The 16,593-nt window shown below is 59.1% G+C and overlaps 1 protein-coding gene across 1 annotated transcript; it reads right to left on the bottom strand.

Moving 5' to 3' along the window:
* Positions 1–2,345: 2,345 nt before the first annotated feature.
* LOC100017206 (cdc42 effector protein 2) lies at positions 2,346–5,299 on the bottom strand. Its single transcript, XM_001365889.4, has 2 exons — positions 5,155–5,299; positions 2,346–3,481 (listed from the first exon to the last, which is right to left on the bottom strand). The coding sequence occupies exon 2, from the start codon at positions 3,410–3,412 to the stop codon at positions 2,759–2,761; it is 654 nt and encodes a 217-aa protein (XP_001365926.1). The 5' UTR covers positions 3,413–3,481; positions 5,155–5,299; the 3' UTR covers positions 2,346–2,758.
* Positions 5,300–16,593: the final 11,294 nt, after the last annotated feature.

The following is a 16,593-nucleotide window of genomic DNA, read 5'->3' on the forward strand; positions in this document are numbered from 1 at the left end:
GGCAGGGTGAGGCGGGCTCGCTGAGGCCCGGGAGGGAGGCCCAGGCAGAGCAGGCAGGGTGAGGCGGGCTCCCGCAGAGCAGGCAGGGTGAGGTGGGCTCGCTGAGGCCCGGGAGGGAGGCCCAGGCAGAGCAGGCAGGGTGAGGCGGGCTCCCGCAGAGCAGGCAGGGTGAGGTGGGCTCGCTGAGGCCCGGGAGGGAGGCCCAGGCAGAGCAGGCAGGGTGAGGCGGGCTCGCTGAGGCCCGGGAGGGAGGCCCAGGCAGAGCAGGCAGGGTGAGGCGGGCTCCCGCAGAGCAGGCAGGGTGAGGTGGGCTCGCTGAGGCCCGGGAGGGAGGCCCAGGCAGAGCAGGCAGGGTGAGGTGGGCTCGCTGAGGCCCGGGAGGGAGGCCCAGGCAGAGCAGGCAGGGTGAGGTGGGCTCGCTGAGGCCCGGGAGGGAGGCCCAGGCAGAGCAGGCAGGGTGAGGTGGGCTCGCTGAGGCCCGGGAGGGAGGCCCAGGCAGAGCAGGCAGGGTGAGGCGGGCTCCCGCAGAGCAGGCAGGGTGAGGTGGGCTCGCTGAGGCCCGGGAGGGAGGCCCAGGCAGAGCAGGCAGGGTGAGGTGGGCTCGCTGAGGCCCGGGAGGGAGGCCCAGGCAGAGCAGGCAGGGTGAGGTGGGCTCGCTGAGGCCCGGGAGGGAGGCCCAGGCAGAGCAGGCAGGGCCACGTCCTCGGCATCCCCATCGTGACAGTGAGCTGGAACGCTCCGATCGCCGGGCACTAGAGGGCACCAGGAGCCCCTGCTTGGTGCTATGGGCTCTGCCGGAAGCAAAGGAATCTTCCAGGTCTTTCTCTGGCCCAACCAGCTGATCTTTAGAGTGGAAATGGGCCCAGAGTGGCTGCTCCTATTCCGGGGCCCCAGCGGGGCTTCTGACTCCCAGGCCTTTAGGAGGCAGCTCCAGGAGACCCATGTTGTATCTCCTGCGAGCTCAGCCCCGCGGCTCTCATTGGGGCCTCTCCAGAAGGAGAAGCAGGCCCTTCCGCTCTTCTCCAGACCAATCTCTCTCCCCGCCTCCCCCTTGAAAAACTCTCCTCGTTCTGTCCTAGTCACAACTAGACAGCAGGGCAAGGGACTCACCCAGGGCCATCCAGCTAGAAAATGTATGAGGCTGGATTTGAACCCGGGTCCTCCTCACCGCAGGCCTGCAGGGCTCCCCTCCATCCCTCTGAAGGTGACTATCCTCCATTTATCATGTAGAAGAGCTTGTCTGTACATGTTTGCACGCTGGCTCTCCCCTAAGGGTTTCACAAAGGGCTGTTCGGTGATGGGCCCAGGCCCACTGCTGGTGTCTGAGGCTGGGTTTGAACTCGAGCCGCCCATCACGGTCCGGAGGCATTCTTCTCCTCCTCCAGGCTCCACAGCAAGCTCTGGCTGCTGCCCATGTCTCTATTTCCCCTAAACCCCGCCAGAGGATCACTGCTAAGAAGGACCCTCATTTCTGACAGGCGAGCGCTCGGGGGCGTCACAAGCCCCCAGAACCATGGACAGACAGACGGACCCATTGTGCTTGAACCCCGAGCCGAGGCCAGGATGGGGGCCTGGAAGAACAGGGCAAATCAGGATGGCTTGCGTTTAGGCCTTGGGTGGGGCTGTTAAAAACATGGGGAAAGTGGGGGCCGCTGGGTGGCTCAGTGGATGGAGCCGGGCCTAGAGACGGGAGGTCCCGGGTTCCAATCTGGCCTCAGACCCTTCCTCGCTGGGTGACCCTGGGCAGGTCCCTTCGTTCTGCCTTGGAGCCCATCCACGGTGGAGCCTGCGCTGGAAGGTCAGGCCAGCCCGTGTCTCTCCTCTCGCCTCTGCTGCTGCCAACGCAGACTCAAGCCTGGGTCCTGGCTCCGAGGCAGAAGGGTGCTCAGGGCTGGGCCGTGGGGGCCACCCAGCTCTCCATCCACGGAGCTGTCTAGCGCCCCTGGGACAGGCTTTGAGCCTGAGGAGCCGAGGGGGCTCCTGGCTCGCCCAAGGTCCCCAAGAGTCATCCAGGCCTTCTGATGTCCAGCGTGGGGTCCTTCCCCCGCATCTCCCCCGCCAGCTGGGCTCCCACAGTCTGCCCCGGCCCCGTTTCATTCATTCGGGGCCCGTGCATGTTAGGGGGTGCAGGGTAGGGCAGAGGCTCGCCCTCACAGCAGCCGGGGGCCTCGGCGTGTCACCGAAGAAGCCAGCGGCCCAACCCCCTCCCCCCACCCTGCCACCCGCAGCCACAGAGACCTGGGCCTCGGTTTCCCCACCTGTAGAAGGCAGCCCCGCCCGTGATGGAATCCAAGGGGTCGGCCCCAAAGCAAACCAGGGAGGAGGGGAGGGCAGGAGAGGCGGCGGCCGGTCCAGCACGGTTTATTGCAATCACAGCTCACTGTAAGGGGGGAGGGGACGGGCTGACACAGAGCCCAGAGGCCAAGCGGAGTCTAGAAGACAGCTGCCCGCCGGCCGGGGCTGGGGGATCCCTGCGGTCCGTTCTTGAACCGTCGGCACCGTCACCCACATCCTAGCCGAGGGAAGAGAGAACTGGCTCCCGCCAGCTGGGCCGCGAGAAGGGCGCTGAGCCCGCCTCGGCCCGGAGGGGCCCCTACTTGTCCCGAGGAGTGCAAAGTGCTTTTCTTCCGAGGCTCAAAACCTCGTCCTGTCCGTGGGACGAAGCGGGGGAAACTGAGGCACGAGTGAGAAGCGATCTGCCCCGCGATCGTCGGAGTGAAGGCGGCGCCCCCTCCCCGCCCTGCCCCGCTCCCAGGGTTTATGTGGGGGTCTCGACTCTGTCTGGGTCTTGGTGCTGGTCCATGATCTGCAGCACGTCGTCCAGGATGGAGGGTCCCAGGTCCACGTGCAGGGAAAGGAGGGAGCTGGCTTGGGACAGGAAGGGCTCCTCGCCGTCCCGCTCAGGCACGAAGCCGTTCCGGGGAGAGTCCGGCTCCCGAGTCCTCCAGGCTGCCGAGTCCTCGCTCTCCCCAGCGGCCGGGGCCGGGGGCTCCAGGTGCAGGCGGGGGGGCTTGGGGGGGGCCTGCGCGGAGGGCAGGGTGAGGGCCTGGGGGCCGCCGATGACCGGGAGGGAGATGGCATTCTTGAGCAGGGGGGAGTGCCCGTCGGAGAAGCCCAGCGGCTCGCGCCCGTACACCGTGGCGGTGCGGGCGAACTGGAAGGGGAGGTTGAAGGCGCCGTCGTCGTCGTCGTCGGGCCCCTCGCCCCCCGTGCCCGGGAGCAGGTGGAACTTGCCCTGGAGGAAGGAGATGTCGCCGAACATGTCCCCCTCGCCGCCGCTGCCGATGTGGATGGTGTGGCGGAAGTCGCCCAGCGGCGGGCTGATCATGTCCGACGACAGCAGGTCCCGCAGCTTCTCCTTCTTCCCCTTGCGGCTGCCCCGCTTCAGGTAGATGGGCACCTTGGCGGACATGGCACCATCGCCCGAGGGCGAGGCTGGCAGAGGGCGCCCGTCGGGCTGGGCGCCGGCGTCTCTGCCGCTCTGAAATCACAAGATCGAGGGCCGGGTCAGTGCTGGCTCCCCGTTCCCTGGCGGAGCCACCCTCCGGGCAGCCCCGGCAGGCAGGGGGCGCCGCAGGCGTCCCCCGGACGAGGAGAGGCCGAAGCCTGGACAGCCCCCTCACTGGCTCCTGCTCTGCCCACTTCACCTGCCTCCGCTTCCTGCAAGTCCCTCCAGGTTTTTCTGAACACGAGGGAGACCGTGGGGGTTCAGGGCCCCCCTCGTTTTTCAGAGGAGGAAACTGAGGCTCCAGGAGAGGCGCGGCACGTCTGTGGCAGAGCTGGACGGGAACCCGGGTCCTAATGCAAGCCCGTCCTCCTGGCTGTACAGGAGGAGCTCCCGGAGGGCTCCCCTAGTGCGGCCATCTAGGAACCCTCCCCCAAAGCGCTGCAGTCAGTCTGATCCTGGGACAAGATTAGATCAGCCCATGATAAGGCGCCAGCAGGGGGCCCAAAGTGGACATAGCCGGGAGGGGCTTCACTCTTAGGTGCCAATCCCGGTGTCCCCCAGGCAGAGGCCAGACCTTCCAGAGAGAGCTTGTTTCCACAGCAGCCTGTGTCCATGGGTGGGCAGCGTCCCTTGCCAGACAGCTGCCTGGGTCCGGGCCAGAGGTGCCCACCCATTTCCAGATGTGGGGCGGGATGGGAGACAGGAAGCCCCTCCCAGCTGTCCTGTCCTGTGGGGGCAAGCTCCAGGAAGCCAGGACAGCAGGCCCGCCCCCCCTCAGGATCCTCTCCTGGGGGGCCTCCCTGGGGCGGTTCCCCCTCCATCCCGGGCTGCTGCCCCCCCAAGGCTTTCTGAAAGAACACGGCAGCCCCGGGGCACAAGGTCAGCTTCCTGCCTCCAAGGCCCCTTCTAGCTCTGCCCCAGGACTTTCACAATGATCCGGAAGGCACCTCAGAGGCCCACGTCCTCTTTTTACAGAGGAGGAAACTGAGGCTCAGCGACCCCAATCCTCTGACCTCTCAGCCAGAGCTCCTTCATCGAGCTTCTGCACTCCCCGCCCCCTCCCCCCTCTCGCACACAGTCTTAACCTTTCACTTTCCCGAGTGGTCCCAGGACCACGGACATGGCCCCCACCTCCCCCAAGGTAGCGCCTCAGCTGAGGCGCTACCTCCAGGGGCCACTAGATGGCGTCCTGCGCCCCGGCTCGGACAGCTCCGGACTCGGGGACCGAAACCTGGAGTTCCGGCCGGTCCACGCGGGGTTCCAGTCGTGGGCGGGGGCGGGGATGGGGCCGCGGGGGCGAGCCTGCAGGCCGTTCGCGGGGGGCGGGGCCCGGCTCCTATCCCCTCAGCAGCCTTGCCTCGGGGGCCAGCCCGGAGCCCCAGATTGAGGCTCCCTCCTGAGGCAGCAGCATTTAGGTGGCTCATTCGTCGCACCCCGCGCCGGATCAGGGGCGCCCGGAGAGCAGGGAGGGTGAGCTTCGCTGCAGGGCTGACCCGGGGCTGGGAGAAGGGGTGCTTCGGCCCGGGAGGGTCAGGGGGAGGGGACGGGGGAGGGCTAGAGTGCAGGAAGGGGGACAGAAAAAACTGGAGGGAGGATCGGGGGTGCCCCTGGGTCGGGCCAGGTCCCTCTCCAGCCGGGGAGGTTCCGGAGTCGGGCGTGCCGGGCGTGGGGACCTCTCGGGGTCGGCTCAGACCCCGGGGACTTACCGTAGAGAGCTCGGAGCTTACGAGGAAGTCCGGGTCCGAGGAGTAATCTGGCCGGGCGCAGGACAGGGACTCACAGCAGCTGCGAGCGAACTGTTCCCAGGCCCCGGGCCAGCAGCTCCGCCTCCGCGGGCCCCGCCCAAGGGCCCCGATGGGCCAATGTCCGCTCTGGCTCCGGCCCGGCCCGGCCGGGCCCGCCCCGCCCCTCCAGCTGCTGCCCCAGCGCCGATCTCGGCCGGCCCGCCCGCAGCTGGGTGGGGTGGGAAGGAGGAGGGAAAAGCCGGGGGGACCCGGCCCAGCTAGGTCAATGTGGCAGGCCGTCCGTCCCCCGGGGGAGCCGGGATCGGGCCTGCCCTCCCCTTTCTCAAGCGCCTCCGGGGGCCAGCCTGGGGCTCAGCCGTCCTCGCACTTGGACGATCTGGCCGGGAAGGGCTCGCTTCCTAAGGCGGGTCCACCAGGGCCCGAGTAGTCTAATGCTGCCGAGACCGTAGAGGGCTAACACGGCCAGGCAGGTGGGATAGCTGCGGCCCCATTGGCGCTCTTGGCGAACTGGGGGGATTCGCGATCCTTTCCAAGAATGGAGAAGGGGGAGGCCCTGGGTTCCGGTCCAGCCGAAGACACTTTCTAGCCGGGTGACCCTGAGGAAGTCACTTAGCTCCATTTCCTAGCTGCTCTCTGGCTTAGGTAGGGGTTAACGACACGGTGTAAAAACATCCCGAGACCAATGGGTTTGAGGACTCCAGAGCCCAGAGAAGGGAAGGGACTTGGCCAGGGTCATGCAGCCCGTCTGAGAATCTCCCGGCTACTTGGGTTACCACAACCCTGCCAAGCTTCCAGGAAGGCCAGTTTGTCCCTCCTGCTCCCCCCCCCCCCCTTCCCAAGTGAGATGAGGTCAAGCGCTTGGCCAGGTGCCTGGCACTTAGTAGGTGCGCTAAGCTTAACCCCTTTGACCCCGCATTCTCTGGATTGTGAGGCACCAATGACATCTTTCCAGGGATGGGATGTGTGTCCGGAATCACCTCATGGGGGAGGGGGGCTTGAAGCCCCTTTTCTAATTCAGCTCCCCCCTCCCCAGCACTTGGCACCTCCTGGAGTAAACCCTTCCATTCATTCAGGTGGGAGGTGAGCTCTGATCTGAGGATTCCAGCAGCGCTTTCCAAACTAACCCGGGAAGGAGCTCGCATCCTTATTCCCATTTCACAGATAAGGCTGGCTCTTCAAGGTCGCAGCTAGTAGCGCTGACCAGGCTTTAGATAGGGGATCTGGGAGGGTTCTGCCTCCTAGATAAGGACTGAACGTGTCCTTCCTGGGGCAGTCACTGATTGAAAAATTAATTCATTTGGGACATTTCCCATATTCTTTCCCTCCCCCTCCGAGCTGAGGAGCAATTCCACCGGCGTGGTCATACGTGTATCACATTATTTTACATCAGGCAAATAGGTGGCAATTCACATGGACACAAAGCATAAACCAGAAACTACCTCGTGGTTCCCAGGAAGCAAGAGGAAGGGCAAAGGTTGTCCCTCTTCCTCCTTCGGGAGTTTATTGTAGTTGAAAAGCTCGGAGCCCCCACTTAGGAAAATCCCACCATCCAGCAGAGGTTAGGCTTGCTGCCCACCTGGTGCCTTCCTGGGTCTCTCTAGTTAACTCCTGGTGCCTTGGGGCGAATTATTCCACTTATTGGAATCCTTTGGGGGAAATCAAATAGCAGATTCCGCCTTGTTTGTGGATAACTGGATCCCGGAGGAGCAGCAGAACCAGAAACATTCCTCCTCGGAATCTCAGGCTGCCCTCCCCCACCAACACACGCATTCCGAGATCTTCCTTCCAAGATAAGAGCCCGCCCTCCCTCCCTCTCACACAAATTGCTGTGGGTCCTTCCAGCCTTTCACTGGGGGTTTGGGTGGATTCCGAAAGATCCGGTTCTTATTCAGTTCTGATTTGGGGGTTTAATCGAGAAGTATCCTCCCCTGGCAAAGCACCAGACTGCAGCGGAATGGTTTTTCCACCACACCCTCACACTAGGGCTATTTTTTCAATGGGGGTGGGGAGGTGAGAGGGAAAGGAAATGCTGGGATTGGGTTTCTCCCCTCCTCCCTCCCCCCCACCAAAACGAGAAGAAACCCAAAGGCCAGAAGGAATCCCAGGCAGGCAAACTTTACATAACAGAGATCTGCACTTTACTGGTCCTGAGGTATTCTGGGAGGACACCTTTTTTTTTTAACCTTTACTTGTGTTAGAATCAATACTGTATATCAGTGGTTCTGAGGCAGAAGAGCAGTAAGGGCTAGGCAATGGGGTTAAGTGACTTGCCCAGGGTCACCCAGCTAGGAAGTGTCTGAAGGCAGATTTGAATCCAGGACCTCCTGTCTCTAAGCCTGACTCTCCATCCACTGGACTACTCAGCTGCCCCACGACACTCATTTTTATTTTCTAAGTCCAGAATTTTTTAATAAAGTGGGACCCCCCCCCACTTTGTAGTTTCTCATTTGACATATTTTCTGCATGTAGTCAAGTCAATAAACATTTCATAAATGCCTACTGTGTGCCAGGCAGCATGCTGAGCATCATTCATTCTTCTTTTGGGAAGAGAATGGCCCGAATTAAGAGGGAATTGGATTTAAGTAAGGCAGAGTTGGGCAAAGTGCCAGCCTCACTCTCCTCCGGTCACTGAAGTCCAGTAAGAAGACAGTAGTCAGGCCTGGGGGGCTTTTTCCATCTCCAACATGCCTGGCCCACTTCAGCCACCTCCAAGGTGGCCCAGACAAAGTGTTTTCATTTGCCCATTCAGCCCGGGGGAAGCCAACTCCACTTTAGGTGTGTACAGAAAGGCAGAAACATAGTCACGGCCCTCTCATGGGGCAGGAGGCAGCGAGGTGGCCCCATTTAGAGCAGGCGGGCCTGGATTCAAATGTGGCCTAGCTGGGTGACCTTGGATAAATCACTCGCCCTCATTTGCCTCCCTCTTTCCCCTTCTGGCTTGGAGTCGTTGGGAAGGCAAAAAGTCAGGGTTATTAGATTAAAAAAGAGGTCAGAAGGGAAGACAATCCCCCCAGCGCTCTGAGTCCTTTGCTTTTTAGGTGCGTGCTGTTCCATTACGTACTAGGCTCCACCTCGGGAGGCCTCGCCTTCCATTCACTTTCCCAGGACCACAGTGGTTTTTTCTCCCTGTCCATCGAGGTCAGTCCTTTGCCCTTTGCCGCCTTCCCTCTCAAGGCCCACGAGGCCCTGGCCAGCCTGGGCCATCCTCTGCCCCTCCCATCCCGCTCCAAACAAGGGCTGCTCTTGTTTCCCTCCCGCTCCCTCCGCTGCCTCCTTGGACCTTGCCCTGGCGCCGTTCGCCCGCACCTTTCTTCCACCCTGTTTTGTCTTATCCTGGTTCTCTGAGTCGTGTCTTCCCCTCCCGGGCCAGCCCCCGGGAGGGGAAAGCCCAGAACCCTCTTCTGGGGCCGAGTGAGTTCTTGGCAGAGCTGAACTTCCCCTAAAATCCCAGGCGCCGTGATGAGAGAGGAAGCTGACGATTCAGCCCTGAACTCGTTGTCACGGCTTCCAGGATGTGACAGCGTCCGCCTGTCCCCCAGGGGCTATCCGGGAAGCCGCAGCTCCGTCCTGCCCTCTTTCCTGGGGGGGGGCTCTCTCACCGAGCACTGGAGCGCTTCATTTTAAGGGTGACTTAATCCAGTGAACGAGGATCACGACTCATCATTACAGCTGCAAAGCTTTCACGTGGGTCGTCTCCTCGGAGGGTCAACAATCCTGGCCCATATGACAGAAGGGGAAACAAAGGCTCAGAGGGGCGTGTGTGACTTGTCCATGGCAGGGAGGGTCAGGACAGGACACTCTTCCAGGGAGGAAGGCGAGGTCAGGCGGGAAAGTGACCCAACCAGGGTCACCAAGTGTCCAAGGCAGCGTTGGAACCCACATCCTCCTGATCAGTCCATCCCTGCCCCATGTACAGGTAGGGATATCCCCATTTTGCATTTCTCTGCCCAAGGTCACACAGTTCAATACATGTCAAAGCCAGGATTTGAACGCAGATCCCTGGACTTGCCCATCCTCTCCAAGATGCCGTATCAGCCCCACCTTTAGTCCCACTGACTCAGAGGCATTTCCTTGGAGTTTCCTGGTAGCTAGGGAGTGTGGGCCTGCAGAGGCTCCCCCTTCCCAGGCCTTGGCCTCCTCTCCCATCTCCCTCCAGGCTGGTCCTGCCTCACCCATCCATCTGCCCCCCTGGCCTGGGCTTGCTTCTTCCTTCCTCTCAGGGCCTCCTCCTTCCTCTGGAAGGGAAGGCAGAGAGGGACGACCAGGCGGCTTCCTCGCCTCTGCAGGACCCGGCCCAGAGCCAGGCCCGGTGCCAGGGGAGAGGGCGGACCCAGGGCCAGGCCCGGTGCCAGGGGAGAGGGCAGACCCAGGGCCAGGCCCGGTGCCAGGGGAGAGGGCAGACCCAGGGCCAGGCTCTGCGGGAGGCCTCTCCAGCCTCAGTTTCCCCATGGGTAAAAGGAGAGCCCCTCGCCGGGGCCTCAGGTCACTGAGCCACTGACTGCTCCGCTTCCTCCTCCGCCCTGTCGGGTGCTCCTGCCTCCCGGGGCCACAAGCCGCAGAGCCGGGATCAGCCTGGGCCTCCCATGCCAGCGCCCGCCCTCGGGGAGGCCTCTGTGGCCCCGGAGCCGCGGGGATTCGGGGAGGACTTCCGGGCCCTCTCTGGGGCTCTGGTCTTTGCCGGTCAGTGGGCAGGTGCAGGGAATGCCAAGGCTGCTCTCTCCAGGAGGAGAGAGGGCACTGGGGGGGCAGAGAAGAGGGCAGGGGCTCCCGCGCTCCCCACAAAGCCCTTCTCCCCCTGCTCTGGCCTCCAGGGATCCCCGCGGCCTCGAGTGCCCCCCATGGCTTCTTCCTTGGCTTGTTTCTTACTTCCTTCCTGGCCCTGCCAAGGCCCGGCCCTGCCGTCTTCCCCATCTCTTCCTTCCCTTTTGCGGGTCACTCTGGGCCTCGGCAAGGCTCCTGGGCAGCATCCAGGAGGAAGCCAGCTCAGAGGGAAGCCACAGGGCCCAAAGCAGTGTGTCTGGCTGCTTCTTCCCATCTGGGGGGCCCTCCTGGAGGCAGCGTGGGGCCTCCTCCCTCTCCCCCCCAGCCCGTCCTTCTAGAGCTCGGGCCACCCCAGAGTCACCCCGAGTCCCCACTGTCCCGCCTTCCTTTCCTCCCTGACCGCAGCTCTTCTACGGCTGCCTTCTCTTTCCTCGCACCCAGTGCAGACTGTCAACTCATTACCCGGATCATCGCCCGGGACTCTCCTCGTCTCCAGCCCCTCTTCCTGCTTCTCTCGGGTCCTTCCTCCACACAGCAGCCAGAACAACATTCCTAAAGGAGCCGGTCATGCCGTGCTCCTCAAGAAGCATTGGGGGCAGCTCGATGGCTCCTGGGATGGAGAGCCAGGCCTGGACAAGGGGGTCTTGGGTTCAAATTTGAACTCAGACACGCCCTGGCTGGGTGACCCTGGGCCTAGTCCTCACTAAGACAAAAGTGCTTCCTTCCTTCCAGACTCATCTCAAAGCCACCTCCTTCAGGCTGCCCACTCTGATTTCCTCAGGCTATGATAGGACCCTCTCACCTCCACTCCCTCCCATCACTTTGTATTGACTTTCTCTGGATTCGAATTATTTGTGGGTTTGTTCCTCCCAGAGACTGTGAGCCCCTTGAGGGCAGGGCTGGTAGGGCTGGGCTATTGGTTTGCTTGTTTGTTGGTTTGTCCCTGGCACCCACCCAGTGCTTGGCATACAGACCAGACCACTGAGTGACTGCAGGAAGGAGCCACCACCTCAGTCTGGGGGCTCCTGGGGGGAGGTGATTTTCCAAATTGTGAAAGTGTTGTCCTCCGGAGGGAGAGAGGAGGCAGCCTTCCCTAACCCTTAGGGCCTCCAGAACCGAGGCTGCAAGTTCCTGGCCTTTCTAATATCCTGCCTCAGACCTAGGAAGTCCTGAGTTCAAAGTCTACCTCTGGCACTGGCGGGTGATCCTGAGACAAGTCTTGGAGCATCTCAGTGTCCCCAGCCAAACTGTCAAGAGGACTAATTGCAAAACACGTCTGGCATCCCTTTCCAAACCAGTTCATCCTCTGGTGCCAAGGACTGTGCTGACCCCTGGAGATAAGAAAACCTGGGGGTCCAGTCCTTGCCCTCAAGGAGCTTACACGCCAGGAGGAAGTCAGCGTGGGGATCACGAGGTGCTTCCAGAGCTCTGAGGGGTGTGCAGAGGAGTATAGGAAAGGGATTCAGTGGAAGATGGTGGTGGTATTCCATTAGGGCTGTCCACACTGGAAAAGCCAAGCAGGTCACATCTATGGAGAAGGGAAGAAAACAAGAGACAGAACAAGATGTAAAAGGAATAATTTTAATTATATTAAATGAAAAAGTTTTTGTTTTGTTTTTTTTTTTTAACAAACAAAACCAATGCAACCAAGAGTAGAAGGAAAGCAACAAACTAGGAAAAAACTTTGTAACAAATTTCTCTGATCAAGGTTTCATTTCTCAAATGTATAAAGAACTAAGTCAAATTCATAAGAATCCAAGGCATTCCCCAATAGATAAATGGACAAAGGATATGAATAGGCAGTTTTCAGATGAAGAAACCAAAGATATCAATAATCATATGAAAAAAATGTTCTATATCCCTCATGATTAGAGAAATGTAAATGAAAACAACGCTGAGGTACCTAGCCGACTGGCCAATATGGCAGCAAAAGAAAATAAAAAATGTTGGAGGGGATGCGGCAAAATTGGGACACTAATGCATTGTTGGTGCATTGAATTGATGCAACTATTCTGGAGGACAATTTGGAATGATGCTCCAAGGGCTACAAAAGAATGCATGTCCTTTTATCCAGCCATACCTCTACTAGATCTATATCCCAAAGAGATAACAAAAAAACCAGAAAGGACTTGTTTGTACAAAAATATTCATAGTTGCGCACTTTGTGATGGCAAAAAATTGGAAAATGAGGGGATGCCTTCCAATTGGGGAATGGCTGAACACATTGTGGTGTCTGATGGTGACAGAATACTCTTGTGCTGAAAGAAATGAACTGGAGGGACTCCACGTGAACTGGGAAGACCTCTAGGAACTGATGTGGAGTGAAATAAGCAGAACCAGGAAACACTGTACACAGTAACAGCAGTACTGTGGAATGATCAAATGGGAGAGATTTCTCCATCCTCAGCAGTTCAACGATCCAGGACAATTCTGAGGACTTAACGAGAAAGAATCTTTGGAGTGGGAACACATGAAAACATGATTTATCGCTTGCTTATTTGGGTATACGTTTGGGTTTTAAAGGATGATTCACTTACAAAAATGAAATCTATGGAAATGGGTTTTGTGTGATAATCCATGTCGAACCCAGTGGAATTGCTTGTCAGCTCTGGGAGCGGGATGGAGACAACAAGAATCGTATAACTTTGGAAAACTTAGGTGGAAATTTATTAAAATAAAATAAAGATAAAACAAACAAACAAACAAAAAAGCCAAGCAGAGGAAGAATGCCTATTGTTCTCATTATGTAAGCCTTTGTGGCAACAATGGAGGAAGCTCAGACAGATGTGGCCAGCAGCCAGTGAGCTGAGGTCAGAACAGAGAGTTGGGTCAGCCAATGCGCATGAATTCAGGGCTTCGGATGTGCCAGGCACCCTGGGAGAACAGGAGTCAGAGGGCAGAAGGGCCTGAGTTTTTTGAATCGGTCCAAGCTTCTTCTTGGAACAAGGGCCCGACTTGTTAAGATGGTACTCAATGACTAATGGCAATGGCCCCCAGCCACGGAATGCCACATTCTGGAAAGAACTGGAGTTGTAAGTTGTCCAAAGGGCACTAGAGGTCCATGGAGGGCAGGATCCAACCGTGGGATGTCCCCGAGCCAGAATTACATAAGAGAAGTGGGGCAAAGGATGCCACTGGAGGGAGGTAAGATGGAAAAGGAAGACTAGTGCTGGCTGGTAGTGGGCCGTTGGCATGCGCCAATGGTCCCTGGAGTGGCAGCATGGGGTGCCGCTCATAGAGAGGGACACTCCAGAACAGGGGGTGGAAGCCCACTGGAGAAATTAAGGAGCGATTTGAGGAGAGGGTGTAAATGGTTTTGGATTGTATTACTTCCACTACTCAATAAATTGCACTGGCTCCCTATTTCCCCTAAGATCAAACCCAAACTCTCCACAGCCTGAGCCTAACCAAGGGCTCACCTTGCTCTCTTGGGATCAGGTGAACTGACCTTCTGGCCATCTTGTGCCATGTGCCTCCCTCTGCTGTCTCTCTGCCTTGGCCCAGGGTGTCCTCAATGCTTGTTCTCCCTCACTTCAGTCCCCCTCAAAACCATGGTCACCTTCTGCTGTTTGAGGCCCCCATTACCTCGTACTTATGATTTGTTTTCTCTCTGTCTGCACATGGGCACGTTGTTGCCCCCATTAGAAGGGAAGCTTCTTGGAGGCAGGGATTATTTTGTTTTGTTCCGGAGCGTTGCAGCCTCAGCCCCTAGCACGTTGCCTGGCACAGAGTAGACTCTTAAAGATGTCCAGGAGCTCATGGATCCATGGCACATAGAAGGCTCCTCCCAGGAATCAAGAACTGTCCTAGAGATTCAGCCCTTCACTGGAGCCCACGGCAGCCATTTAACACAGTCTTGTTTAACACATGAAGGAAAGCCAGGAGATGTGTAATTATAAAATACATTAAAGTTGGCAGAAGAGCTTTCCTCCCAGCAGTCAGCCACAGTTGGCTCTGTAATTATACCCATTTTACAGATGGGGAACCTGAGGCTTGGAGGACCAGATATGGAGTCAGGTGAGGTAGTTTGAATTAGACCTCTGATAATTACTAGTTGTTTGGCTTCAGAAAAACTGCTTTGGAGCCTCAGTTTCCTCATCTATAAAATAGGGCTAAGGATGCCTGTTGTATTTAATTTAGAGGGTTGTGGCGAGTATCACCTTGGATCTTCTTCCTTCTTTTCTTTGCTTCCTTCCATCTTTCTCTCTTCCCTTCCTATTTCCTTTTCTTCCTTCCTTTGTCTTTCTTTTCTTCCTCCCTTCCTAGTTCCTTTTTTCCATTTTCTTTTCTTCTTCCCTTCCTATTTCCTTTTCTTCCTTCCTTTCTTTGTCTTTTTCTTCTTGTCTTTCTCCCTTTTTAAACTTTTCTTTCCTTTTTACTTTCCTCTCCATCTGTCTGTCTTCCTTCCTTCTTTTTTGTCTGCTCTTAGGCGTTACTGATTTAGTAAATACATTTATTCGGTCGTTTCCTTTAGCTAATCCCGAGAAGGGGAAAGCGCGTGCTCCTGTTTCAGACCGCCAGTGTTCAGTGAGTCTGTGTATGAGGAGTTGGATCCGTACATTGGCCAGGTTGATGGGCCGGGAGGCCGGTAAAGGGGTTGTAGGTGCTTCCCGTTACACGCTGGGCCTCCTCTCGCTCACCAGCCCTCCTCTGGGGGATTCCCAGACTTCTTTGCTCCAAATTGAACCTCAGCCCCAAGGAGGGACGTGACAGCCGGCCTTGGGGACAGAAAGGACAAGGCCGGGCAGTGGATCCTCCTTCAGTGCCCAGATGGTCCCGGAGGACACGGGGCTCTGGGAAGGCCTCGTTCTTCTTGCCTTCCTCCCTGCCCAGCTCCAGTCTGGCTCAGTGACCTCAAACAGACGTTTCTCAAGGGCTTCCAGGCCGCGTCCTCCTAGGAAAGGAAGGCCAAACCACAGCATGTGGGGGTGCTGAGCCCCAGCCCAACAGGCCCCCCTGCAGGTGCTGGAAGAAGAGCCCAGAGAGCAAACATGAGGCCACCAGCAGGGAGGGAGAATGGGAAAGAAGCCTGCGGGAGGGGCAGCTGGGGGGCTCAGGGGAGAGAGACGGGGGTCCTGGGTTCCAATCTGGCCTCAGACCCTTCTAGCTGGGTGACCCTGGGTGAGTCACTCAACCCCCATTACTTAAGGATCCACAGTCTGGAGTCTAAGCCGGAAGATCAGGGTTTAAAAACAAAAGCCTGCGGAGAGGAGCTGCTCCGGCACCCAGGAGGCTCCCGGCTTGGTGGGGCGACTGGTCAGAGCTGCTTCTCTGAGTCCATGCTGGGCACCGGCTCCAGGGAAGAGGAGCGGGCAGGGCTGGGCAGTGGGGACTTGGCCAGGGCCTGACTGGAACCCAGGACCCCCGCCGCCCTCCAGGGCTCCCTCTGGCAGCTGGGGGGATCGGAGAAGTCTGGAGGGGGCTTCCGCGAGGGGTCACTGCGATGGTCCAGAGGCGGGTGAGCGTCTGAGCCGGTGGGGAGGGCAGACGGGCGTCCGGACCCCTGCGGGGTGCCACGTTTCGGGGTTCCCTCCTTGGAAGAGTCACGGCATGGAGGGCGAGACAGCGAGTCCGGACGCTTGGCCCGGGACCACCTCTCGGGCATGGCTCAGCCTGGAGGCCAACAGCTGGGCTTGCTGGCCGGTCAGTGGTCAGCCACGGCCTGGCAGGCCCGGCCCTCCCCGCCCTGGAGGTGCCACGTGGGTTCTCGTCCAGCCCAGGGTCGGGGGCAGGCAGGGCCCAACAGGGCCGGGAGGACCCGCCGTTTCTGGCCCCGGCCTCGGCCCGTCCTCTGGAAAACCTGGGAGAGAAAAGTCCCCAAAGGGAAGAAATGGGGAACACTAGAGACCGGCGGGGGGGGCTCTCCCTGCTGCCCCCCACAGAGAGGGAGGGTAAGTCTGTCTGTCCTTCCCCTCCGCCTCCCGGAGAGCAGGAAGTCCGAAGCCCGTTGGCGAGACTCGAACTCACGAGCCCCCACGGTGGGCTTCCCTCCGGCTTAAAGCGAAGGCATTGAATGAGGCAGCACAGCGAGGAGGAGGCCGGACGCCTGCTGCTTCCGGCACAGAGCGGGGCGTCCCCGGCCCCAGGACGACGACACACCGCGGGGCACACGTGTGCGCTTGTGCAAGGGCACACGCGTGTGCACGGAGCTCGAGAGGGCGCACATCGCAGCCCTTCTCTGCGCGTGTCCGTGTGGCCCCTTCACAGCCTGTGAGCTTCTTGGGGGCGCAAATCATCTCGTCTTGGTGTTCTCGGCGCCAGGATGGCGGCCACAGCGGGACCCAACAAGGGGTTGTGGATGGATGGAAGCCCTGAAACCACCTTTATTCAGCTCCTCCTCTGAGAACCTCCTTCCTTTGGTGGTCTCAAGGGCTACCTCTTACAGGAAGTCTTCCTGGATTGCCCCAGCTGCCAGGGCCTTCGTCTATCTATGCAGATATGTAATCAGCTAATGACATCTGCATCTGTCACCCTCCCCCCCCCCCCTCCGTCTGTCTGTCTGTCTGTCTGTCAGGGGCCCTGCTGGCCTGTAAGCTCCCCGACATCAGCGCCGCAGCGAGCACCCGGCGGGGCCTAATAAAGGCTGATTGAGTCCAGCAGAGCCAAAGAACAGCTCCTCATCTTCTCCCCCAGCGAAAC

This window comes from Monodelphis domestica, chromosome 6, assembly GCF_027887165.1.
Source record: "Monodelphis domestica isolate mMonDom1 chromosome 6, mMonDom1.pri, whole genome shotgun sequence".
In the NCBI taxonomy this organism is placed as follows: Eukaryota; Metazoa; Chordata; class Mammalia; order Didelphimorphia; family Didelphidae; genus Monodelphis; species Monodelphis domestica.